The sequence below is a fragment of the Sturnira hondurensis genome, unplaced genomic scaffold (genome assembly GCF_014824575.4).
Source record: "Sturnira hondurensis isolate 20B ecotype Veracruz unplaced genomic scaffold, ASM1482457v3 Scaffold0008380, whole genome shotgun sequence".
Taxonomy (NCBI): domain Eukaryota; kingdom Metazoa; phylum Chordata; class Mammalia; order Chiroptera; family Phyllostomidae; genus Sturnira; species Sturnira hondurensis.
In genome coordinates, this window is record NW_028081011.1 from 2380279 (window position 1) to 2407434 (window position 27156).

Consider the following 27156-nt stretch of genomic DNA (forward strand, 5'->3'; position numbering starts at 1 on the left):
TCAAGCAAAACCGTAATTTTTGTAATTGCTTCCAGTTCCACAAAAGCCACAAAATAGTCTTGGAAACTTGGAGGTGGAGAAAAAGAACCCAAATGGGGACCGAAGGCTCTTACTAGAAACCCTCCCTGGCCCCCCTGCCGTCTGGAAGGCAGCCTCAGGTTTTCCGTTTAGAGCCCCTTCGACCTCAGGGTGGAAACGCAGCTTCTGGCCAATGGATGCCCCTCCAGTCTGGCCAGGGTTCCCCACGCCCTCTCCTCTGGTTCAGCCCCGCCTGGATTCTCTGTCTGCTGCTCTTTCTCGTCTCCAATTCCTTCCCGAACGCTCTCTCACACACCTAGTTCCCGTTCTTCTGGCCCAGCCCCCTGGTCACATCGTACATCTATCTCCCTTGGCATGTGCCCAGGGCTTCCCAAACACACTTGTGTTCTGGGAGCTCGCCCCGGCAGGGACATGTGTTCTGGGGTGCAGTCTGCTCCCTCACTGGAGGAAGTGAGGGCCAGGCCCCTGCAGTGTGAGTCAGCTCCAGCACCACGGCCATCGCCCTCAGCGGGTCTGGGAAAAGGCCCCACCCCACCCCCCTTTCACAGCCTTCCCTACAGCTCCGACATTTCACAGGTCCAAACAAAATCCAAAGTTTTTCTGTCCTTTACTAAATAAACATTCCTTTCATAGAAATCAGCCCAAAACGCATCAATGTCCAAGTACGTGGGAACAAACACCAGGAGAAGAAGGTTAAACATTTCCCCCCTTTCAGCGGAAACATTAATGCGCTCTCCTTGGCATTGCCCCCGAGCGTCCAGGAGACAGTCTTCTCTGTCCCACGGGGTCCGAGTCCTGCCTACTGGCAGGGCTGGGAGCAGTCGGGATGGCTTCCCACTTGCTTCTGTCCAGCAAGGCGTGGGATAGAAACAGTTCAAACAACCTCTTTTCTCCCTGAGCCCTCCTCAGAAAGGAGGGCTTTCTGAGGCCCTGGGCTCTAGATAGTCACTGTGACCCGCAGTCATCGCCCCATGATGAAGCTGGGCTCCTCTTCTTCCTCCTCCTCCGTCCCAGATGCCTCCTCAGAGCTGCTAGACGGCTGCTCTTGGGACTGACTGGGTCCTGCAATCACACAACATTCAGGTAAGAGATAGCCAAAGTTACTCAGATAATCAAGGGCACTTTAGAAAAGGAGAAGCACTGTGATAACATTAGGAACAGACAATGAGGAGCCAGAGGAGGTCCTCACATCCATCAGCCCTCAGTGCCACTGCCCAGTACGAAGTCAGTCACAGCCCTGGCCAGGGAGCTCAGTTGGTTAGAGCCTCATCCTGACACACCAAGGGTGCAGGTTTGATCGCTGGTTAGGGCACACACAAGAATCAACCAATGAAAGCACAAATAAGTGGAACAACAAAATCAATGTTCCCCACTCTCCCTACCTTCCTTTCTCTACAATCAAAGACCCAGGCACAGAACTTACCTACCCTGCAGGCGGGTGGACCTCATCCTTACTACAAAGGTCCAGCAGCACACAGAGCCCGATGCCCTGAAAATCGAGCCTCACTGCTTCTACATGGCAGGGCAATGCCCCAACCAGATCTTTAAGATTTAACACTTAGTGGTGATAGTACTGCTGCTGATGCCTCAAGCTCTCATGCCGCAGTTGGCAAGAGTGTTTTCTAAGCCTGTGCGGCTGAGGGCTCTGCCCACACCAATATGCTGGCCTCCCGGCTCTTCCCACAGACCTGAAAACTCTCTCTTCACACTCCACGTGCAGCTCTAAATCCCAGTGTTTTCCCTGGCGTGACTGCCAATACCCACAGTGCCACAGAGCTGCCCAAAAGCAAGGCACAAAGACCACCTGTTCCCAGCCCCGCCCCCCTTCTTCGGAGCAGGGCAGTGGGCGAGAGTTGGAACGAGGCGAAGCCAGAGCCCTCAGAGGCAGCACCAGCCTTCCGGCTCACAGTCCAGCCCATGCGGCCACTGGCAGGCCCAGTGGGTTCACCCAGGCCCATAATGCGCCTCCTCCCTGCAGACGTGCAGGGACTGCACTGCCCACGGGCACCCAGCGAGTTTCTTCCGTGGTCAGCACCAGGCTGGAGAGCTTCAAGGCAGGAGGCCTTTGAGGTGCCCTGTCACAGTATGTTCTAAAAATCACCTTTGCACCCAGAATGAGACACTAAAACACTCATGGCCATGAAATCATCTCTAAATTTTAATTCAGTTAATATAGCATATTCCTCCTCCTCACCTTCATACCAAAAAGAATGAAGTTTTTTTAAAAATTTTTAAAAGATTTTATTTATTTATCTTTAGAGGGGAAGGGAAGGAGAGAGGGAGAGAAACATCAATGTATGGTTGCCTTTCGTGGGTCCCCTGCTGGGAGTTGGCCTGCAGGGAACTGGCCTGCAACCCAGGCATATGCCCTGACTGAGAATCAAACCGTGATTGTCTGAGTCGCAGGCCCGTGCTCAATCCACTGAGCTACACCAGCCAGGGCAAGAATGAAGTTTTAAAAGTACAAATGATGACTTCTGACCAAGATGGAGGCATAGGTTAATACACTTTGCTTCCTCACACAACCAAAAGAAGGACAACAAATTTAAAAACAAAAAGTAACCAAAACTGCCAGAAAATCGAATTGTATGGAAGTCCAACAACCAAGAAGTTAAAGAAGAAACATTCATTCGGACTGGTAGGAGGGGCGGAGATGGGCAGCTGGGGTGGAGAGAGGCATGAAAACGTGATGGCTGGTGGTCCTGGCGGTCCCATATTCCCGCTTGGATAAACCAGGAGGAACAACTGGGGAGTGAGACAGACCGTGTAACTCAGGGTTCCTGTGTGGGGAAATGAAGCCTCAAAACCTCTGGGGGTTGCAGAGGTGAGAGAAACTCCCAGCCTCACATAAGAGTTTGTTGCAGAGACCCACAGGGTCCTGGAATGCATACAAGTCCACCCACCCAGGAACCAGCACCAGAAGGCCCAATTTGATTGTGGGTAGTGGGGGAAGTGACTGAAAACCTGCCAAGAACCCAGCAAGCAGCACTGTTCCCTCTCAGACCCCTGTCCCACAGACAGTGCCACAACAAAGCTTGCCCCACTCTGGCAAATACCTAAGGCTCCGCCCCTTACAATGTAACAGCTACTTGGAGACAAAGAAATGTGGCCCAAATAAAAGCTCCATAAATAGAACCAAGTGATGAAGAGACAGCCAATCTATCAGATGTAGAGTTCAAAACACTGGTAACAGAAATGGTTGAGTATGGTTACAAAATAGAGAAAAAAAGTGAAGGCTATGCAAAGTGAAATAAAGCAAAATATACAGGAAACCAACAGGAGGTGAAAGAAACTGGGACAGCCCTGGCTGGTGTAGCTCAGTGGATTGAGCACAGGCTTGCGAACCAGAGGACCACGGTTCGATTCCCAGCCAGGGCACATGCCTGGGTTGCAGGCCAGCTCCCAGCAGGGGACGCACAAAAGGCAACCATACATTGATGTTTCTCTCCCTCTCCCCTTCCCCTCTAAAGGTAAATAAATAAATAAAATCTTTAAAAAAAAAAAACCAAGTAAAAAAAAAAAGAAACTGGGACTCAAATCAATGGTGTGGAACAGAAAGAAATAAACATTCACCCAGAACAGAATAAAGAAACAAGAATTTTTTTTAAAATGAGGAGAGGCTTAGGAACCTGAGGGACAACTTTAAATGTTCTAACATTCAAATCGTGGGAGTGCCAGAAGGGGAAGAGGAAGAGCAAGAAATGGAGAACTTGTTTGAACAAATAATGAAGGAGAACTTCCCCAGTCTGGAAAAGGAAATAGACTTCCAGGAAGTCCAGGAAGCTCAGAGAGTCCCAAAGAAGTTGGACCCAAGAAGGAACACACCAAGGCACATCATCATTACATTAGCCAAGATTAAAATGAGGGAGAGAATCTTAAAGCAGCAAGAGATAAGCGGACAGTCACCTACAAAGGAGTTCCCATCAGACTGTCAGCTTATTTCTCAAAAGAGATCTTATAGGCAAGAAAGGACTGGAAAGAAGTATTCCAAGTCATGAAATCCAAACACCTACAGCCAAGATTGCTCTATCCAGCAAAGCTTTCATTTAGAATGGAAGGACAGATAAAGTGCTTCTCAGATACAGTCAAGTTAAAAGAGTTCATCATCACGAAGCTTCTATTATATGATTAAAGGGACTTCTTTAAGAAAAAGAAGATGATCAAAACTATGAACAGTAAAATGACAACAAACTCACAACTATCAACAACTGAACCTGAACAAAAACAAAAACAAAAATGAATTAAGCAAACAACCAGAACAGGAACAGAGTCACAGAAATGGAGATCACATGGAGAGTTATCAGCTGGGAGGAGGAGGGAGGGGGAAACAGTACAGGGAATAAGAAGCATAAATGGTAGGTACAAAATAAACAGGGGGAGGTTAAGAATAGCATAGGAAATGGAGAAGCCAAAGAACTTTTATGTATGAACCATGGACATGAACTAAGGGGTGGTGGTGGGGGTTGCAGGGCAGAGGGGAATAAAGAGGAGAAAACACGGGGCAACTCTAATAGAATAATCAATAAAATATACTAAAAAATAAATTTAAAAACCACAAAAAATAAAAGCACAACAATGATCATGTTTTAGTAGCTAACATTTATTGTACATCTAACCGATGCCAGGCACTATGCAAGTCTTTACCGTCTTATTTAACTTGAAGTACCACCACCACACACCCATTTTACAGATGAGCAATAAAGCGCAGGGATTTATTTTTTATTATTACTGACTATGAGAGTCTCCTGACCAGTAAAACAAGGATTCAGACCCGGAGTATTTGACTCCGTAGGCCTCTAACCACTTTGTCAGCAGAAACACATTAGAGAACTCAGGCAAAAGAAATACCAGGTGGAGACAGCAATGAGGCGATCACACTGAGGGGATAAGCAAAATGCAGTCCAGCCAGACACTGGAATATTGTCCTTCCTCAAACAGGAAGGCACCCTGGCCGGTGCGCCTCGGGTGGTTGCAGCGTCATGCTGTAAACAGAAAGGTCACGGGTTTGACTACCCGGTCAGGGCACATGCCTAGGCTGTAGTTTCGGTCCCGGGTTGAGACATGTACAAGAGCCAACTGATTATTGTTTCTCTCTCTCGTTGGTATTTCTCTCCACTACCCCCTCCCCGCCACTTCCCTTCTCTCCAAAATCAATAAGCATGTCTTTGATGAGGATTAAAAAAAATGGGGGGGGGCGGGGATTGACCTGTGCTACAGTGCAGATGAACCTTATGGACATTATGCTAAGTGAAGCAGGCCAGTCACAGAAAGACGAATATTCTATAATTCCTCTTATAAGAGGTATCTAGAACAGCCGAAATCAAAGAGACCGAGAGGAGGAGAATAGGAGTTACTGATGAACAGGTATAATTCCTGTTTTACAAGACGGAGAGCGTTACGGGGACTGACGCTGGCAGTGGTGGCGTGACTTGAACGTATTCAACAGCAATGAACCGAACAGTTAAAACAGTTAAGATGGCAAATTTTATATATATGTGTATGTGTTTTATTGCAATAAAAAATGCACACTATAGAGAGAGTGAGGGAAAAACAAGGGATCAGACACCCAGCTCTGAGCATCCTGGACTCAGAGGGCAGCGCTGCCCCAGCTCTCTGCTGCCGTGGCACGTGGGGCAACTGGTCCAAGGCCCTGGGCACTGTCTCCACTCTGAAGGCTGAGGGTATCAGGGTCTTGCCACTTGCAGTTCATTACCCATATGCCAGCTGGGGAGCTCTGCTCTAGAACTTGGGCTCCAAGGCTGAGACTGCTTAACAGTGGATGGCTCAAAGCACTCCTTGCGATCGCAAAGCCTCTGAAAATGAGGCACCTCAACAGTCCACACAATGGACTCCTGGGTGTGGGGAACGCGTTGGAAGGACCTCAAAGTATCACTCTCAAGGGGCAGAAACCTAGGAATCTGGTTACATTCAAATCATTCGGTTACTTAACAGAATCATTTCACCCATTCACTCTTCCAACATAAACAAACACTAAATAGGCACTTATTACTACTACATTTAGTGTTGAGAACATAGTAGTTAAAAAATGCTGTCATGCCCTGGCTGCTGTGGCTCCATGGACTGAGTACCACCTGGGTGGTGGGCCAGGTCTCCCACTGGGGGTGTTCAAGAAGCAATGGATCGTTCTAAGCCCTGGCTGGTGTAGCTCAGTGGATTAAGCGCGGGCCTGCGAACCACACGATCGCGGTTTGATTCCCAGTCAGAGCACATGCCTGGGTTGCAGGCCAGTTCCCAACAGGGGACACATGAGAGGCAACCATACATTGATATTTCTCTCCCTCTCTCTTTTCCTTTCCCTCTAAAGATAAATAAATAAAATCTTAAAAAAAAAAGAAGCAACCGATCAGTCTCTCTCTCTCACACTGATGTTTGTCTCTCTTTCTCCCTCCCTTCCCCTCTCTCTAAAAATAAGTTAATAACCCTGGCTGGTATAGCTCAGTGGATTGAGCGTGGGCCTGCAAACCAGAGTATTGTGGTTCGATTCCCAGTCAGGGCACATGCCTGGGTTGCAGGCCAGTTCCCAGCAGGGGACACATGAGAGGCAACCATACATTGATGTTTCTCTCCCTCTCTCCTTCCCTTCCCCTTTAAAGATAAATAAATAAAACCTTTTAAAAAATAAAAATAAGTAAATAAAGTCTTTTTGGAAAAAAAATGGTGTCAAAATTAAACAGAGATGCCACAACATACATATCAACATGGTTGAAATTTAAAAAAAACAACACCACCAACTGCTGACAAGGTTGCGGAACCACAGGAATGCTCACTCACTGCTGACGGGAATGCAGAACAGTACAGGCGCCTTGGGAGATGGTTTGACAGTTTCTTACAAAGCTGAACATACTCTTATCATATGATCGAGCAATCACCTTCCTAGGTACTGAAGATATATTCAACAGACTTGAAAACTCCTATCCACCCACAAATCATCACATAAATGTTTGTAGCAGCTTTATTCAGAAACTCCGAAAACTGGATATAACCAAGACAACCTCCAAGAGGTGAATGGATAAATAATCTGTGGTATATTCAATACATATACTACTCAACAATAAAAAGAAATGAGCTATAGAGACACGCAGACGTGAGTGGATCTTAAATGCATTCTGCTAAGTGAAAAAAGCCAGCCTGAAAGGGCCGCATCCTGCATGATTCCAACCAAATGACACCGTGGAAAAGGCAAAGTTCCAGGCGGGGCGCACAGATCAGTGGTTGCTGGGAACTGGGAGTAGAGAGAAGGCTGCACAGAGAAGCAAGGGGTACTGTATTTGCCATGTAAAATGAACAATTTTTTGCCCAAATTTCTGAGGGAAAAGTAAGGATATGCATTATACATGGGTAGCACTAATTCCATACCTATTTAATGTTTTTAATCCCTTTATTTCTGCTTATGCATTAAACATGTAACTCTAGAAGCAATAATGATATCCATATGCAAAATAATACCCTGGAATACAAATGATTTTGTTTCTAAATATAAATAAATTAAAAAGTGAATTAAAAAACTAAAATGAGCCTTGGCTGGTGTAGCTCAGTGGATTGAGCACTGCCTGTGAACCACACAATCGCGGTTCGATTCCCAGTCAGGGCACATGCCTGGCTGCAGGCCAGTTCCCAGCAGGGGATGCACGACAGGCAACCATACATTGATATCTCCCTCTCTCCTTGCCTTCCCTTCCCCTCTAAAGATAAATAAATAAAATCTTTAAAAACAAAAATTAAAATGATTTTTTCCTGAAAATTTGGGCCCAAAATGTAGGTATACATTATACATGGCAAAATATAGTATCTTTTTTAAAAAAAGATTTTACTTATTTTTAGAGAGAGGGGAAAGGAGGGAGAGAGGGAGAGAAACATGATGTGTGAGAGAAACCTCTGTGATCGGTTGCCTCTCATGCCCCCAACTGGAGACCTGGCCTGCAACCCAGGCATGTGCCCTGACTAAGAATCCAACCGGCAACTCTTTGGTTCAGAGGCCAGTGCTCAATCCACTGAGCCACACCAGCCAGGGCAAAATATAGTTTCTTTAAGGCAATGAAACTATTGTACATAATACTATAATGGTGGATACATACTATACATTTGTTAAAATTCACAGAACTTCATGGCACAAAGAATAAACCTTAATGTATGCAAATTTTAGGATGCCAAGAATCCCAGAATGGAATGCAAAATTGTGATACGTGAATCCAACTGTATTACACCCTCTGTGAAGGGGTTGCTGACCTAAATAATTTTAGAGGTACTGGGGCCTGTAGGACTGAGGCAAAAGGAACAGTACGAAGCACTGAAATGTACGTGATAAAGTTGTTCCTCACAGGTAACAGGTTAACAATTCGGAAACCACTATCCACACATGCCAGAAACGAACAATCACACAAACAGATGGTGGGAGCTGGGTTACTAACTGTCGGAGTGGGAGGTTACAGGCGAACCAACAGGCAGGGAGTCCACACGGCGAAGGAGAGCTGGAGGCAACAGCACGAACTCCTGTTTGGCTTACTGATGGTTACGTGGAGGGGCGTCTACTTCCTTCCTCTATCAGTTAAGAGGGCCTCAAAATAACAACACCCGAGTAGTACAGAGTTCTCAGTTCCCCGGTCTTGGTTTCTAACATCGCTCTCCAACAAAGGGAACCAGGGCTGCTTGGAGAAATAGCTGTTTCAGATTCAAGGCAGGCAACATACGAGGGTCGGCCTGGGCCGCCGTACAGTGCTAGAGGAAGGAAATGCTAAAACACAACTACAAAACGAGCACCGATTCCCTCCCCGACAAACCCCACAGTGACGGGCCTGTGTAAAAGGAACACGGGGGCCAAATGAAGGTGCTCCCGACAGCCAGGCTGGAACAGTGTGAGCAATCAAATAAAGCAGTAATAGGTTAAATCTAAAGTATAAACATCCGCGAGTCCACACTGATATAAACAAACAAACAAGGGAGAAGAAACATGTCTGCGCAGAAGGATTCCAGTAGAAAACCCTGACAAGCACTGTCTCAGCGGGCTGATCCAGGCCACCACAATGGCGGGAAGTGGTGTTGAAGTGCGCGACCCTGATGCGCTGACAGTGGCGCTTTATCTCTTGGTCTTCCACCCACAAAGATGTGACTCCGGTCTGACCATGAGAAAAACATCTGAAAAATCTCAACCGGGGGACACTCTGCAGAGCACCTGACCCTCAAAACTCTCAAGGTCATCAAAAATAAGCAAAATCTAAGAACTGTCACAGCTAACAAGAGAGTTAAGGAAACGCATGATTAAATGTAATGTGATATCCTGGACAGAATTCTGGAACAAGAAAAAGGCATTAGCTGAAAACTAAGGGAATCTGAATAAAGTATGGACTTTAGCTACTACATATATCAATGCTGGTTCATTACTGTGACGAATGAACCATATTAAGATATTCACACTAGGGGAAACTGGGTGTATGGGAAATCTTTGTACTTAACTATCTTTGCCATTTTTCTATAAATCTAAAACCATTCTAAAACAAAGTTTTTTTATTGAAAGAAGACACTCTTCTACCCTCATGGAACTCAGATTGCAGCTGAAAAGATAAGCGTGTTACGGTGTTTAGCAGATTCTGTACCAAAACAAGGCGGAGGGGAAGGCTGGGTCAGACTGGCTGGGGTGGGGAGGGAAGTCAGAAAAGGCCTTACAAAGAGAGAAATCATTCCCAGAGGAAGGGGTAGGACGAGCAGAGGTTCTCCAGGCGGATGGAGAGTTAGGCAGCACAGAAAGAGCAGAGGCCTGGACACGCGCAGCAAAGAGGAAGAGCGCAGCGGTGAGCTTGACAAGAGCAGGGGACGGACGGCAGGCAGTGACCAGCCCAAACCAGTGGAGAAGAGAGACCAGAAGGGGCCAGACAGGGAGTGTCAGAAATGCAAGGACTGATGACTAGGTTTTAAGCAGAATCACCTGTGGGTAAGCCCACAGCCAGCGGTGACACATTACCTGGGATCAAATCCCACCGACACTTGCCCCTCCAGCTCCGCAGGCATCATCACTGTGGGGTAGCACCACTATCTCAGGGCTGCTGTGAAGAGTGTGTCACCTAACACCTGCGAAACACGTGGAGCTGGGGGACACTCGCAGTACATGTTCAACAAATATCAGCTACTGTCACTACATAAACAAAAGAGCAAATGACCATGCAATCTATGTTTCAAAAAGAGCTTTGGAGGCTGTGCACAGGTGGGCGGCAAGGTGGAAAGAGAGTGGAAGCTACTGTGGTCTTGTCAGATTTGGAAATAAATAAATACACACACACACACACACACACACTTTAAAAAAGCCTTTATCTATTCTTAGAGAAGGGTGGGAGGGAGAGAGAGAGAAAAACACATTGAGAGGTTGCCTCCCACATGCCCCAAATGGGGACAGGGCCTACAACCCAGGCATGTGCCTTGATGGGGAATCGAACCGGCAACCTTTAGGTTTGCACGCTGGCACTCATCCCACTGAGCCACACCAGCCAGGGCTAAAATTTTTTAAAATTTATTGATTTTAGAGAGAGTCAAAGAAGGTGGAGAGGGAGAGGAAGAGGGGAAGGGGGAGGGAAGTTAGGAGAGAGAGAGAGGTAGATTTGTTGCTCAGCTTATTGATACATTCATTGGTTGATTTTTGTACGTGCCCTGACTGGAGAATTGAACCCACAACCTTGGCTTATCAGGACGAAACTCTTAACAACCGAGCTACCTAGCCAGGGCAGGTGAATCTGTATTTTTGTATGGTTTTTACTAAATCCTCACTGAGACTGTAACTTCCTCTGAAGTCACATTCTTATCTCCATGGAGGAACAACTGCTAACACCCAGTGCGGGTGAGGGTGTGGGGAAGTGCACACAGCCGCACGTGGCTGACGACGGTAAGACTGGTGCTGCTTCTCGGACAGGAAACTCGCTCTGCGTTTCAAGAGCCACGAACCCTTCCTATGCTCTGACCTCGTCACTCCCACTGCCGGGAGTTTGTCTTAAGGAGAACGCCCAGAAAGGGGGAGGAGGACAGACACATAATATTCACTCAAGTGTCTTCTAAAGGGACAAAAAGGGAGCCAATCTAATGCCCAGCAGAAAGGAAAAGGTTATGTGCACCACACCATGTCAACTGCTGGATACTATCTATCGGTCGCTCGAAAAATTATACNGCTTCTCGGACAGGAAACTCGCTCTGCGTTTCAAGAGCCACGAACCCTTCCTATGCTCTGACCTCGTCACTCCCACTGCCGGGAGTTTGTCTTAAGGAGAACGCCCAGAAAGGGGGAGGAGGACAGACACATAATATTCACTCAAGTGTCTTCTAAAGGGACAAAAAGGGAGCCAATCTAATGCCCAGCAGAAAGGAAAAGGTTATGTGCACCACGCCATGTCAACTGCTGGATACTATCTATCGGTTGCTCGAAAAATTATACATGGGCTGGATTATGCTTATACTGTTAAATCAAATTGGGAAACTGTTCATGCACGCTATAACTATATACAAATGACATATGCATATGAAGAGATTAAAAGAAAATAGAAATGTGATGTTAGAATATTTGAGCTTTTCCTATTAGTTTATTTCAATTTTTACTTATTTATTTTTAGAGAAAGGGGAAGGGAGGGAGGAAGAGAAACAGCATTGTGTGGTTGCCACTCATACACCCTCAACTGGGGACCAGGCATGTGGGAACTGAACCAGCAGCCCTTGGTTCACAGGCTGGCACTCAATTCACTGAGTCACAGCAGCCAAGGCTGGAAAATATTTTTGATACAATTTTGATTATAAAATTAGGACAACCATAAATGTGCTATATATAGGAACAGGTTTATATAACATATATTTGAAAATCGAGATTTAAAAAAATGTCATTAAAATATTAAAGTGATTTTTTAGTAAGAATTAGGGATAATTTTTATACTTTATTATTTTTGGCATACTCAAAAACTATCAAATGATCATTACCTTTATTTTCAAAAGATACAAAGGATATGAATAGTTTTCCAAGACTGATCAGAGTTTTGTCACTGAAGCAAAGAGCTGTATCCAAAACGTATTACCGAGCGTTTTCTGAACTCCAGATACCAAGGTAATTCCGTATCCCTCCCCCGCCAGGGAGCATTGGGCAACGTCTACAGCTATTTCTGTCTGCCAGTGACGGAGGGGAGGATGGGCGCTACTGGCATCTAGTGACGGAGCCCAGGATGCTGTTAAACATACCACTGTGACACAGGACACAGCCCCTCACAGCAAAGAACGACCTGGCCCACAACGTCAATTCAACGGGTGCTGAGGGTGAGAGCCTGCTCTCAAGGCACCTAGGAAGAAATCACCTTAAGGTCATCCTGGGTTTTTTTGGTAGGCAGGTCCCTGTTAGGATAAGTAACACTGGTGCTGGAATACGTTGTTTTGGAAGTTCAAGGCTTCATAATGATCCAAATTGGCTGAATGGGATCCCATGGTGTCCTTCAGACACGAGTCCCGGGCTGCATGGAGTCTTCACTAAATTACTGGACCAGCACCAACAATACGTGGGGACACTTCCTCTCCTACAACAGGACGGAACTCCTCACCAGCTGCCCCTTACTGCTTTTCAGGAGAAGAGCCAAAACAGCTTGAGTGGTTTACCTCCAAGCCTGACAAGAAGCCAGCAGCACACAGAAGCCACCTTGTGGCCCAATGGAGTATCACAGCATTACATTTCTACACATTTCCAACAGCTAGAAAATCTATTTTCTCTTTCACAAAATGCAAACTAAGGAAGGAAACTAAGACGGTGAGGTAAAAAGCACACAAACCTCTGTTTCTATGACGGTTATCCCTACAGCATTCTCTACGCTGCTCATCTGCTAGGAAGCACATGCAACCTCACATGGTTCCTGATAGTTAAAAATACATGCAGGGAGCAATGGCTGGTGTAGCTCAGTGGATTAAGCGCGGGCCTGCGAACCAGACGATCGCGGTTCGATTCCCAGTCAGAGCATATGCCTGGGCTGCAGGCCAGTCCCCAGCAGGGGATGCATGAGAAGCAACCATACATTGATGTTTCTCTTCCTTTCTCCTTCCCTTCCTCTCTAAAGATAAATAAATAAAATATTTAAAAAAATACGTGCTGGTGCTAACTTCACAGTTAAGTGTAAGAGCAGGCAGGGCCCATGCACTACACCAATGACTGTCAAATCTGTTTGACTGAAGCCTATAGCCCACAGCCCACTTAGAAACTGAAAGAAATTTTCACAAAATACTGATTCGAAGTGTCAGCACTCTAGTATCTTCTTACCTATTTTATGTTTGAAAACAACAGTAGCTGCAAGCTCTGAAACGATTTCACGACCCAGTGGGTACAGGGTCACAGCCTTCAGTGTGGAAACAGCACTGCGCTACNATTCTCTACGCTGCTCATCTGCTAGGAAGCACATGCAACCTCACATGGTTCCTGATAGTTAAAAATACGTGCAGGGAGCAATGGCTGGTGTAGCTCAGTGGATTAAGCGCGGGCCTGCGAACCAGACGATCCCGGTTCGATTCCCAGTCAGGGCATATGCCTGGGCTGCAGGCCAGTTCCCAGTAGGGGCCAGTTCCCAGCAGGGGATGCATGAGAAGCAACCATACATTGATGTTTCTCTTCCTTTCTCCTTCCCTTCCTCTCTAAAGATAAATAAATAAAATATTTTAAAAAATACGTGCTGGTGCTAACTTCACAGTTAAGTGTAAGAGCAGGCAGGGCCCATGCACTACACTAATGACTGTCAAATCTGTTTGACTGAAGCCTATAGCCCACAGCCCACTTAGAAACTGAAAGAAATTTTCACAAAATACTGATTCGAAGTGTCAGCACTCTAGTATCTTCTTACCTATTTTATGTTTGAAAACAACAGTAGCTGCAAGCTCTGAAACGATTTCACGACCCAGTGGGTACAGGGTCACAGCCTTCAGTGTGGAAACAGCACTGCGCTACTACAGTGTGACCCCACAACGTGATGGAACCTGTACCGGGGGACGCAGTGCGAGGGCACGTGGCTGTTTTAAACAAGCTGAAGGCTCTGGGTAAAATCTACCTGATAATAAAAACCTATTATATGATCTCAAATAGTCTTTATATCATCAGGCAAATTAATGCCTAAAAAGGGTTAGGAGATGAGAATTTAAGACACCCAGTTTTTTGATGTTGTCACCTGTCTCTTTCAATTCTAGGACCAACTACTAAACAGTTAATATGCAATTCCAAAGATCCAACACAGGTTAAGTACAAACTCAGGGCAAAACAACCTCTGTTTCTTGTTCTGAAAGGGCCCTTAGATATACTGGTGAGGGAAGCCCCTCTGCAGTATGGCACATCTTCATTACAGCAAGGCATATGGCAAAGTTACCAAATTGCAGAACTTTAGACCTAAAAAAAACCCCTTAATTTTACAGGCTGAAAAACAAAACATAAACAGCTGCTCAAACAGAAGAAGCCGGGGTGAGCCCGAGTGAGAGCTGAGCTTAGAACTCCTCCTACCCACTATACTCACTCCATGACCTCAAATTACCTCTTTGCTCCTTTGCACATCTCTGCAGTGAGATGGAGCGAGAGTCTAGCTGATTCTTAGCAGGAGACTAACTTCGCCGAAAGACTCTAAAGAAAAGGTCTGGGCCAGCCTACATGGAACTTTCTAGTGGCTGCTGGAGGGCTCTGGCCCTGGCCCACTCTGGCTCAGCATTTTGGAGGCATGTTTATCAAACCCACCCACAACACCAGAAAGAGGAACATGATGAACTTCAGAATCTAAAAGTGTTTTGGAAACCGGAATCCAAAGAGCCAATAACATCAAGTTAAAATGCAGAAGAGTTCAAGGTAAAGTCCTGAATCTGGATTCAAAAAACAAAAAAAGGTTCCAGGTTAAGACACAGGAAGCACATCCGACCCCGCCTCTCCACTGAATACAACTACAGAACCTGGGCAGAAAGCATGGATTCTGAAAAGTGAGCAGACTGGAGAAAGAGATAAGACAGTGTCGAGGCCTTGGCTGCTGTAGCTCAGTGGATTGAGTGCGGGCCTGTGAACTACAGGATCGCGGTTCGATTCCCAGTCAGGACACATGCCTGGGTTGCAGGCCAGTTCCCAGCAGGGGACTCACGAGAGCAACCATACATTTATTATCTCCTTCTCTCCTTCCCTTCCTCCCTAAAGATAAATAAATAAAATCTTAAAAAAAAAAAAAAGAATACAGTGTCCAGAAACAGTACTAAGTTTGCAGTTTTTTATTTTTCCCCTACTATCCCCCAGCTTGTACTTGGGGTGATCCAGTACTCAGAAGTGGGGACTGGCGCAGACAGAGATCCAAGAGAAACCATCCAGTTCCAGTTCCACAAGTAAGAAATTCTTGTGTAGACTCTTTTCTGCACCCTCACACCCTAGCCTCCCAGGCAAGCCCACTGGGGTCACAGTGACAGCGGCAACTGCTGCAGCGATACGAGCTTGCAGGCAACAACTCTGGAGGGAGCCTTGACCAAAGGAGCTGTGGTCCTAAGACGGCCGGGCAAGCTCCTGTGGCCTTTCCTTCCCTGTCACCCCACTGCTCGGCCCTGGGGCCACTGCGGTGGTAGAAGTGTGTGGCAGAGTAACCAAGGCCCCGGTTTTCCGACTGGCCTTGGGAGACCAGACCTACCGGGGAGACCAGGGATGGGGGAGATTAGACAAGAGCCCACAGAGCTGCGGATGAACCCCTGGGCTCACTTCAACAGTGCATGTGTGAGTCTGGCCCTAACCCCCATACCCAGCACTTTGAGAAACAAACTCAGAGAACTCAACCCTGACTGGACACTAGACAGCATATGCAGGACACACCTTGAGAGCACAACAAAGCTTGAAGACTGAGCTGACACTGGAACCACAACCCACGAAGGCTGGGCTAAACCTATGCTCCAAACACAGCCAGGCGCTCACCTGCTAAACGAATGTCAACAGGATCAGAGGCTCAACGTGCCACCTACACCCAGGTTTCCTGTTATGTACGAAAAATGAACTCCTTTTTACCCACTGCTAGTTGGGACTTCTGTTTCTTGAGGCCAAAAGCATTCTTAACTGACTCACCAGAGGCGATGGGACACAAAAACACTTCTGTTTGGGACATCCCCTTACTTCTTCCTACTGGACCAGAATGAGGCACGCTTACAGCTCCCGGGGACCTCACAACCACAGGGAGGACACCCTGAGGACAGGGTGTCAAGGGGCAGAGGGAGACCTACGCGAAGCTCTTTTACTTGTCCTGCCTGAAGAAAGCTCTGTCCTGGACTTATCGTGAGCCGGTATCTTTCTTTTGTGCTTAACCCAGTTTGGCTTCCTGATACTTGCAATTAAATGAGCCCCAACTAACAGAAATGAACCCTCATTTCTTCACTGGCCAGCCAATCAGTGTCAAAATCTGGATCTCATCCTTGACAGGTCAGCCTCTGTGAGCAACACCAACAAAGGTCATGACCAAGAAAAGTGGGTACCACTCACCTTCTTTTTGTTTCTTCTGTTCAAGTTTCATCTTCTTTGCCAGTAATTTCTTCTCTTTTAACTTCTGGCTACAATTGTAATGTAAACACATTAATTCCTTAGCCAGCTTATTGTATATTTTAGGAACATCTACTTATAGGGCCTTTAAACACTTTATAATCACACAAACACCAACAATAAAATGAAAGCAATACTTTCTTTTGATTTTGCTACTCTAACATCAACGTGATCAAATGGTTTTCTCTTCACGCACCAAGATAAATCCTCAGGAGTCCTGAGGTGCTTAAAGCAATCTAGAAATACTGGCAGATGCTTCTTCCTTCCAAGATATGTAGGAACTATTTTAAAAAAACCGTGTTCAGCCCTGGCTGGTGTAGCCCAGTGGACTGAGCACTGGAATGCGAACCAAAGGGCTGCTGGTTCGATTCCCAGTCAAGGGCATATGCCTGGGTTGCAGGCCAGGTCCCTGGCATGGGGCATGTGAGAAGCAACCATAAATTGATGTTTCTCTCTCTTTCTCCTTCCCTTCCCCTCTTTCTAAAAAAATAAATGAAATCTTAAAAATAAATAAACCCTGTTCAGCGCTCTCAGAGTTGTGCGGGTGGATAAAAAGGGGTTCTACTGCAAGTAACACCACAGGGTGATTTGATCATAAAACGCCTAACTGGGCAGGTCTTGGTGGGTAGTCAGGCCCCAGGCACATAACTTCTTTAGCAAAAGGTTTATCTTTGCCTTAAGCCAAGTCCTGTCCATTGTTCCAGTGTATTTAAGTGAACATAACTTTGGACTGCCTCTTTTTAGAAGTAATCCTGGCTCTAGAGAGCACATAACCTGGTAAATATCCTGCAATCAATCCAGTCTCCACCTTGCTTTCTTCTATCTTCCTTTAACCCTCCTGCCCTGCTTAACTTCAAATGCATATAAGCAGCTGCAAACTGCCATTCCGGGGAGCATTTAAGATCTTGCTTCCCAGCAACTGTCATCAGTTTGGCTCAGATACATTCTTATCAAAATTCCCTACAGGTCTGGATGTTTCTTACATCAACAAGACAGCATTTATCAACACACACGTGCAACCTGTACACTCATACAGTCACATACAGACATCAGAGACCCTAGGGAGAAGCTAAATGAGAGGTTCACTCAGCACTCAGTTAAACCTGACGTGAAAATACAGAAGTGAGGACAGAAATCCATGTGATCACAGAAGTGCTGGCCTCCGAGTTGTGCAGACTTTGTAACAAGCAGGGGGAGAAGCACAGTCAGTGACTCCCCAGGTACTGGGGGGAAAGCCATTCCTCTCCTGGACTGCTCCATGGTGGGCTGTACCACCCAAGACCTTCGGGTCATACAGGCAAGCCTCTGACTGCAAGGACCATTCACCACCATCTGCCTTCCCATTTCCTTCCCTTAAGTCTCATCAGTTATGGGAGACCACAAAGTCCTTACCGCTTCTTTCGACGCTTTGCAGTCTGTTCCTCTGCAGCAATTTTATTCCTTTCCAGTCTCTTCTGAAACTCGACATCCAATTTTTGCTGCAAAAAACCCCACAGCACGTAAACACACTGTGAGCCGAGTAGGAGAGTTACAGAAGTCAGTCACACCACTGGGAGTCTACAGGCATATATCCAGGTCTCCAGTGCCCCACAGGGGGTGGGAAATCAATACAAGGCTCTCTGATGAAGTAACTCTTTCAATTCATTTAGATACTAAGGCAGGTTATTGAGAAACTAGGAGAGTTCCCTGGCAAGTGGAACGAGGAAACTGAGACAAAGAGCTGAACGCATGGTAGGAATGTCTGAGCAATTAGCAGCCGGCCAATAAATCACCTGACCCTATCCTTTAGGATAATTTAAACCAGGGGGTTTAAATCATCAACCAAGGAGCCAGATAACAAAAACCAAGTAGAGCCAGGCTAATCCCACATAAAGATAAAACCAACCAGAAAATGATCCAGACCCCATTATACACTCATTTTAGCGCATCAGCAAACTTAAGGACAAACTAGAATTCTAATACTTGTCCTAGGCTTACCCTTATCCTGTCAACAGAGGCCCTTACTTTCCCTCACTGCCCCAAGCTTTTAAAAAAAAAGATGTTATTTATTTATTTTTAGACAGAGGGAAAGGAGGGGGAGAAAAAGAGAAATATCAATGTGTGGTTGCACTTGTGCGCCCCCTACTGGGGACCTGGCCCACACACAAGGCATGTGCCCCGACTGGAAATTGAACCAGCGAGCCCTCGGTCTGCAGGTCAGCATTCAATCCACTGAACTACACCAGCCCGGCTGTCCTAAGCTTTAATAAACTTACTGTCACTTTCACCTGGACTCGTGTCTTGAAACTGCTCTTGCATTAGTCAAGATCCTGGAGGTCGCCCAACATGCAAAAGGTCCTGAAAGGCCCTGAACCACACAGGGGCAGCCTCAGCCCCCAGCATGGGAGCAGTTTGGTAACAACACTACCCGTGCATAACCAAATTTAAGAGAAAATGAAACCAAACGCAGGTCCAGATGCCTGCTGCTACGAAGGCCAGAAGGCCAATAGTCCAATATTCGAGCGGCAGGTGCTGATGCAAATGGAAGTGGTTTATTCAGATGCTGGCCTCTGGGAGATGGGGACTCCTAAAGCCCATCTGCACCTCTCAGTGGAGGCAGAGGTTTTTACAAGGGGGAGAAGGGAACAGAGAACAGAGAGATCAAGAAAGGGGGTTCAAGCCCTGGCTGGTGTAGCTCAGTGGATTAAGCGCGGGCCTACGAACCAGAGGGTGGCGGTTCAATTCCCAGTCAGGGCACATGCCTGGGTTGCAGGCCGGTTCCCAGCAGGGGACACAAGAAAGGCAACCATACATTGATGTTTCTCTCCCTCTCTCCTTCCCCTCTAAAGATAAATAAATAAATAAAATATTTTTAAAAAAGAAATTTCCCATACACACACAAAAAATGTTATAAAAAAAAAAACAAGAAAGGGGGTTGAAAAGTTCTCTACATGCAGACTAGCACAGTCCATCCCGACGCGGCAAGTGATGGTCCGGTGTGCGTCATGCTGGCTTAGTCATCCTCGCTTTACATCATCCTGGTTCCATGGATGAAGGTCGGCAAATCTCCTGGAGCTGGGATGCCTGAAGGTCAGACTCTGTATCTTTTGAGGTTAGTTTCTAGGATTCTTCTACAAACATGCTATTGTCTACAAGCTACGCATTAGTCAGAGTCAGCATTTACAGAAACATCGAAACAATGGTGCGGTGGGTTACAACTCCCCAGTTACAAAACTGTGGGGGAGAATGCACTATTTCTTGAGGGAAGAGACAGCACTACCGGCCGTTCAGCCTGGGCCTTAGTGCAGTATTATGACTCACATGATCTCCACCCGCTGTTACTGACACGTAGCTCTTAAAAACTCTTACAAATTTCCTACATAGGAGCCACAGGGACATCTTTTAATATTAGCTTTGTTGCCAGTTCCTAAAAGAGCTCCAGAGATAAATGTGAAAGGGTGTCTTTTGTTATTCATAACAAGCCCCTTACAAATGCAAGAGTTTATGTTAATGAGTGACTTAGAAAACCCTTCAGAAGAGGGCCAGGGTTGAATCGAACACTAAAGGTCAATGATTTAACCAGTGGTGTCTACATAATGAAGTCTCCAAAAAATCCAGAAGGCTGAGGTTGGACAGCTTCCAGGCTGGTGAACTCATGGAAATGCTGAGTGATGGTGCGGAAGCTCCTCACTCCTCCTTTCATCCAGCTGCTCCTAAATAACATCCTTTTATAATACACCTTTAACCTGGGCAGTAAGGTGTCTTCCCGAGTTCTGTGAGGCCCTCTAAGCAAGTTACCTGAACTCGAAGAGCAGGTCAGGGAAACCTCACACTTACAATTGGTCAGAAGCACAGATGACAACCCGGACTTCTGACTGGCTCTTGAAGGGGGGAGGGGGGCTGTCTGTGGAACTGAGCCTTAACCTGAGGGATCTGCTGCCACCTCCAGGTAGACAGCAGCAGAATTAAGATAAATTGTACAACGTGTTGGTGTCACAGAACTGGTTGGTGTGGGAAAACTCCCACATTCTTGGTGATCAGAAGTGTCAGAAGTACAGTAGAGTATTGAGAATAGGGGGGACACACATGAGTGTGCTTTTTCTTTACAGTGACTGGAACTCACTAGCTGAACTGGCCTCTCTGGCTGCAACCGTGGAATTTTTGAGTCCTAACCAGCTCTGGCTATCATATGACAGGCTCTAAAGCAGCACGACACACACATGGACACACATGTATGCACTCCATCTCTTGTATTCTTCCCAGAAGTTGCTGTTTCTAAGCCTCAGTTTCCTGATCTATATAATGGGTGAAATAATTCTTCTCCCCCAAAGCCTTTAGGAAGAATAATGAAATGCAACAGATAGCCCCCAGCTGGTGTGGCTCAGTGATCTGAGTGCAGGCCTGCAAACCAAAGGGTCTCGGGTTCAACTCCCAGTCAGGGCGCATGCCTGGGTTGCAGGCCAGGTGCGGGGGAGGCTGTGAGAGGCAACCACACACTGCTGTTTCTCTCCCTCTCTTCTCCCTTCCTTCTCCTCTCTCTAAAAATAAATGAAAATCTTTAAAGAAAAAGAAAGAAATGCAATAGGCAACCTATAGGAAAGCCCTTGTAAATTACAGACAGGAACATAAAGTGTTATCTCTGTTTCTTCTAGTCCCAGCCATAAAGGTCAATGGGGCAAAAAAGAAGCCAGTGAAGGAGGAAGAGGCGACAACACCTCTGCTGGTCTGCACCGCCAAGCCTCTGTGGGTCTACTTAGCGTGACAAAAATTATAAAATAAAAAAAGGGTCTTTCTTCAAGAAGAAAATCAGCTTTAGTTAGAGGACAACTAGAAAGCAAAGGACTTAAAGCTAAAAGGACTGGGTTTGTTTAGAAGCTAAGCTGGAAACGTCTTTGTGCAGCTAGGGCAGCTGCCTTCCGCAAGTGAACCAAACAGAGCCCTCGCTGGCTGCCGGCCCCTGGCGGAGGCAAGGGCTGAAGTGGGTGGAGGTCCCTGTGAACGATGGGGGATCCTCTAGCCTCTTTTTTGTTCTTCTAACCTCAGAGCCTTTCACTACATGAAATAGAAACCTTTGCTTCTGCATGAATTCAAGGTTTATAAAACATTTTCTTTATTTTCTCTTTAATCAATATATAAAAACTTCAGACTAACTGATGGTATATGAGACAACAGCCTTCTCTATTTCTTTCCTTCCCTCTAAAATAGTTTAAAAATAAAAAAGTGCTTCTTATACTTTCTACATACAGATTTGTTCATTCCTGACAGCGGCAAACCCATCACAGTGACCTGGTACAGCTGAGTGACAAGCCAGCCGAAACTTCCCACTAAAATTAAGAACGTTACAACCAGGGGTGGCAGCCGCTGGAGAAGAACCACCAGCATCTGGGGCTGAGAAAGGCTGCTGGCAAGCACTCGCCAGCTGCAAAACACCACGTGATCCCCAAATCATATAGACATTTTTTTTTTTTAATCTTTAGAGGGGAAGGGAAGGAGAGGAGGAGAGAAATATCAATGTATGGTTGCCTCTCGTGAGTCCCCTCCTGGGAACTGGCCTGCAACCCAGGTATGTGCCCTGACTGGGAATCGAACCACGATCATGTGGTTCGCAGGCCCGCGCTCAATCCACTGAGCTACACCAGCCAGGGCCATAAAGACATTTTTTAACTCATTTTTTTGCCATGCCAATACATTTTTACACATTTTCTTTTGTAGCTTTTTTGTTCCTCTGGCTTAATATTTTCCCTAGTGTTTTACACTGAAAAATTTCAAACACAGAAAAGCTGAAAGAATTATACAGTGCATATACCCATCACCAAGATTCTACACCACGGATGTTTTGCTACTTACTTTATCACATATGTATCTACCTATCTGTGTCTCTAGCCATTCATTAATCCATCTCACTGTTTTTGGTGCATTTCAAAGTAAGTTGCAGTCATCAAGGCACTTCACTTCTAAGGATTTAAGCATATATATCATTAACTGAAGTACTGTATTTGTCTCTTCCCATTTAAGGTAATATTTCTACACAACAAAATGCCTAAATCTTGTGTGTACAACTCGATCGCCCCAGGAAGTTCCCTCATACCTCTTCCCAGTTAACCCCTCCTCCAACTCCCAGTGAAGACTACTGTTCTGAGTCTTCCACTCCCATAAATTGGTTTCTATGTAAAAGAAATCATACAGTGTGGTCTCTTTCATGCAAGACTTCTTTCACTTAGCATAATGTTTTTAAGAATTATTCACATTGTTGCATATATCAGTAGTTTGTTCCTTTTTATTGCTTAGTATTCTATTTTTATGAATGTTGTTTGTTTTAACTTTAAAAAGTATTTTATCCCTTTGTATAGAAATAAATTCTACAAAGATTCTAATTTTTTAAAGATTTTATTTATTTATTTTTAGAGAGAGAGGAAGGGAAGGAGAAAGACAGGGAGAGAAACATCAATGTATGGTTGCCTCTCAGAGGCCCCCTACTGAGGACCTGGCCCGCAACCCAGGCATGTGCCCTGACTAGGAATTGAACCAGCAACACTTTGGTTTGCAGGCCCATGCTCAATCCACTGAGCTATACCAGCCAGGGCAGATTCTAATTTTTTAAAATTAAATTATTGGAAAATCAAATACTATTGAGTAAAGTAGTTTCCTCTTTCATAAAAAGCAGACAAATAAATATCATTTTAAAGTATCTGCCCTGGCTGGTGTGGCTCAGTGGATTTGAGCATGGGCCTGCATACCAAAGTCTTGCTGGTTTGACTCCCAGTCAGGGCACATGCCTGGGTTGTAGGCTGGGTCGCCATTGGGAGGCGTGTGAGAGGCAACCAATCGATGTTTTTCTTGTACATCGATGCTTCTCTCCCTTTCTTTCTACATTCCTTTCCCTCTCTCTGAAAATAAATAAAAATCTAAAAAAAAAAAATCTGAACCTCTCTAAATGTATAAATGTATTCCAAGAAATAACAGCCATTATGGTAAGACTGAGGAAAAAGATTTTTCCAGCTCAGGTTGTAAGATCAAGAATAAGGGACAATCTCTCATGCACACTATTAAGAGAAAAAAACAGATTTGAAAAATCTCAAAGAAACAGCCAAATAATATTTGATTTTTATTAATAGTAAGGTGGGCAAATATAAGAGCACTATATCAAAGTCAGTATTTTGCCCTGGCTGGTGTAACTCAGTGGATTGAGTGTGGGCCTGTGAACTAAAGGGTCAACAGTTCGATTCCCAGGGTAGTAGGACACACGCCTGGGTTGCAGGCCAGGTTCCTGGTAGGGCGCGTGGAAAAGGCAACCACACACTGATGTTTCTCTTCCTCCATTTCTCCCTCCCTTCCCCCCTCTCTAAAAATAAATAAATAAAATCTTTTTTAAAAAAGTCAGTATTTTTTTCTGCATCTCACTAATATCAAATAATAAAGGATCAGCTAGCTACTGCAATCAAAAAACTTCAAATATCTTTGAACAAATGTGATGAAATATATAAAATCTCCATAAATCATCACTGAGATAGAAGAAGATTTAAACAAATGAAAAAGATAAAGTTTTTTGAGGGGACAACATTCATTCTCATTCAAGTTAAGTTATAGATTCAACTCGATTCTAGTAAAATATCCAACAAGATTTTTGGTGTGGATAAAATAACCCCAAAATTAGTTAGAAAATAAAACCTGTGATCTGTCCAAAACAGTATTTTTATGAACAGGAGAGAGACTTCTGGCCCTCCCAATCAAGTAACAGAAAGCTTAATAGTTCTTACAGTACAATCTCTAAAGCAATTCTCAATTTTTAATCAATTATTATTTGACAATAATTATTATTATTTAATCAATTATTATTTACCTTAGAAGGTAATCTGAGTCTGACCTAGGAGTAACCTGGACTCTACTTGGTATCTGCTGCTGGTGCTAATTTGAAAAGATAGCTAGTACACAAACCAGGTGTATCTACTATGTTTCAAAAGCCTTTTTTCCTGAAAGTTATAAGCACACATTGTGCGAACCCAAGGGATCAGCCAGCCTCCTTGCTCACTGACCTTCTCGGCCATGGCATCCATGTAGTCCTGTCGCTGATACTCTCGCCGGCGTAGATGCCTATACACGTGGAACTCTCCACTTCCAGCCCCAGCGCTTGAACCTACAGCCAGGACAGTTCAGAGTTCTTAGTGAGCTCCAGTTGTCAACATAGGCTATGCTTCATTAAAAGCGACCAAAGATCCCTGGATGGGGTGGCTCAGTTGGTTCAACTGTTGTCTGGTACACCAAAAAGGTGGCAGGTTCGATCCCTAGTCAGGGCACATACAAGACAGCTAGTGAAGGCATGGGTAGGTGCAATATTAACAAAGCGATGTTTCTCTCTCAATAAAATAAATAGATAGATAGATAGATAGATAGATAATAAAAAGAAATAGCCAAAGAGGGCCCTGCCCAAGTAGATCAGCTGATCAGAGCATTGACCTGGCCAAGGTTGTGGGTCAGATTCCGGTCAGGACCCACACGAGAATCAACCAATGAGTACATAAACAAGTGGAAAACAAACTGATGTTTCTCACTCCTCCTTCCTCCCTAAAAATCAATAAATAACAAAAAATAAAAATAAAAGTGACCAAAGAAACTCAAATAATGGAAGGGGTGGCCTGTCCTATTCCCCAACGTACAAAAGAATCTAGCTCATTAAATACTTGTCGTGTGAATGGTGAATGTGAAGTCACTAAAAATTCCACGCTAATGCACTAATAAGAGGACAAACAAAATGCAGTTCAGTGACTGAAAACCTAGTTGAGGGCTATGCCCTTTCCCTCCCCGCCAGATGATCTGACATTTGACAGACTAAATTTCTGCTAAGCTGAAGATGTCCATGATGTATTAAGTGACAAAATGTGGCTACTATTAGTATATGTAAAACAATCATGTTTTTCTAAAACCATTTTTTCTTAAGCAGCAGTGGTTTTGGCTGTAAAAATGTTTGGAAGGCTATCTCAGAATGTTACAAGAAGAACAATGAAATTTCAGGTGGCTCAAACTTTAATAATTTTATTATTTATCTTTCCTTTTTAAAAAAGATTGTATTTATTTATTTTTCGAGAAAGGGACAGAAAAAGGAGGAGAGAAACATCAATGTGTGGTTGCCTCTCGAGTGCTCCTTACTGGGGATCTGGCCCTGCAACCCAGGCACGTGCCCTGACTGAGAATCCAACCTGCGACCTTTTGGTTCCCAGGTCATCGCTCAATCCACTGAGCCACACCAGCCAGGGCTATTTTTCCTTATAATTACTATATGTTAATTTACAGTCCAACAAAATAAAACTATTTCCATTTAGAAATAACCAATACAAGACATTATTAAAAACAATGTATAAGAAAATTCTCTAATGCCAAGCTCCTTCATCGTGAAAACAAACTATTATACCAGGGAACATTTTTCCCTGTGAGAGATCTAATTAACATACACTAACTGCAGGGTTTTTTTTTAATCTACACTTCAAAAAGTATATTTACATAAACACATAGTCCCCCAAAGTCATTACCCATTACATCTCGGACAAATTCTGGAGGAGGCCGAGGTGCCCATTCACTCATTTTTTCTGGAATTGGAACTGTTTTGTCCTGAAACATTTAAACAGGAAAGCATTTGTAAGTATAAACCTGCTCACAAAGTTACATCTCTTACAACCAAAGGATTTTAATAGACAATGGGGTAAGGCTGCTTTGCTCCCTGGACTCAAAGCTCATTTTATCCCCTTCCCTCTGTCTTAGCTTTACTGCACCCTGTACACTTTGGGGTCTATCACAGGCCACAGCCTTGTCAAAGCCATACTTTACTTTCCAGAGAACTCAGAACCGTCTAGTCATCATGCAGAGCTGGAAGCCTCCGACTTAAACCCTACTACTACACGAGAAAAGTCAGTCCTTTCTAGTCAAAGATGAGACCTCGTCCTATTGTTTTTCCGCCTGAGGGGGGTAGTGCCTTATCCCAAAGATGATCTAACAAGGTACTGTTTAGAAAAAGATAACCCTTTACTAATTCAAGGGCTCTATCTTTCTAGTTTAACGTTTCTGACGCCTCTTCACAAAAGGTTAAACTGGAAAAAGTTTTGGAACAAGGAAAGCCACTCCACAGCGCCCCCCTCCCACCCCGCAATCCTGGCTGAGCTGTAACATAATGGCAGAAGGAAGCTCACTGTCTGCGGAGCAGTCTACTCCGGTAGACTGACTCTGGGGCCCGGGCACTGAATTCCTGAGTTTGGAGGCAGGGGGAGGGAGCAGTCTACTCCGGTAGACTGACTCTGGGGCCCGGGCACTGAATTCCTGAGTTTGGAGGCAGGGGGAGGTAGGCCAGGGGGCCCCCAGAGGCGCCTGAGTGGAAGGGGCTGGGACTCGGAGGGGCCGACGAGCCCGCGCCTTGTCTCACCGGGTTTTTCATGAGCCGCTCCAGCTTGAGCTTCTGCTCCTCCGCCGCATTCTTGGGGATGACGAGCGCCTGCGGCTCTTTCTTGGGCCTCGGCGGTCGCACTGTGGAGGCTGCAGAACTCGCCATGACAGCCCTCTGCTTTCCTAGCGGACGGCAGCAACCACGACGCGCACTTATGATGACAGAG

The 27156-nt window shown here is 45.3% G+C and overlaps 1 protein-coding gene across 1 annotated transcript; it reads right to left on the reverse strand.

Annotated features, from left to right (window-relative positions):
- PRKRIP1 (PRKR interacting protein 1) lies at window positions 1–27156 on the reverse strand. The gene is made up of 6 exons (XM_037054829.1): window positions 26970–27156; window positions 26086–26164; window positions 24595–24695; window positions 17975–18060; window positions 16526–16593; window positions 1–1101 (listed from the first exon to the last, which is right to left on the reverse strand). The coding sequence occupies exons 1-6, from the start codon at window positions 27093–27095 to the stop codon at window positions 1001–1003; spliced, it is 561 nt and encodes a 186-aa protein (XP_036910724.1). The 5' UTR covers window positions 27096–27156; the 3' UTR covers window positions 1–1000.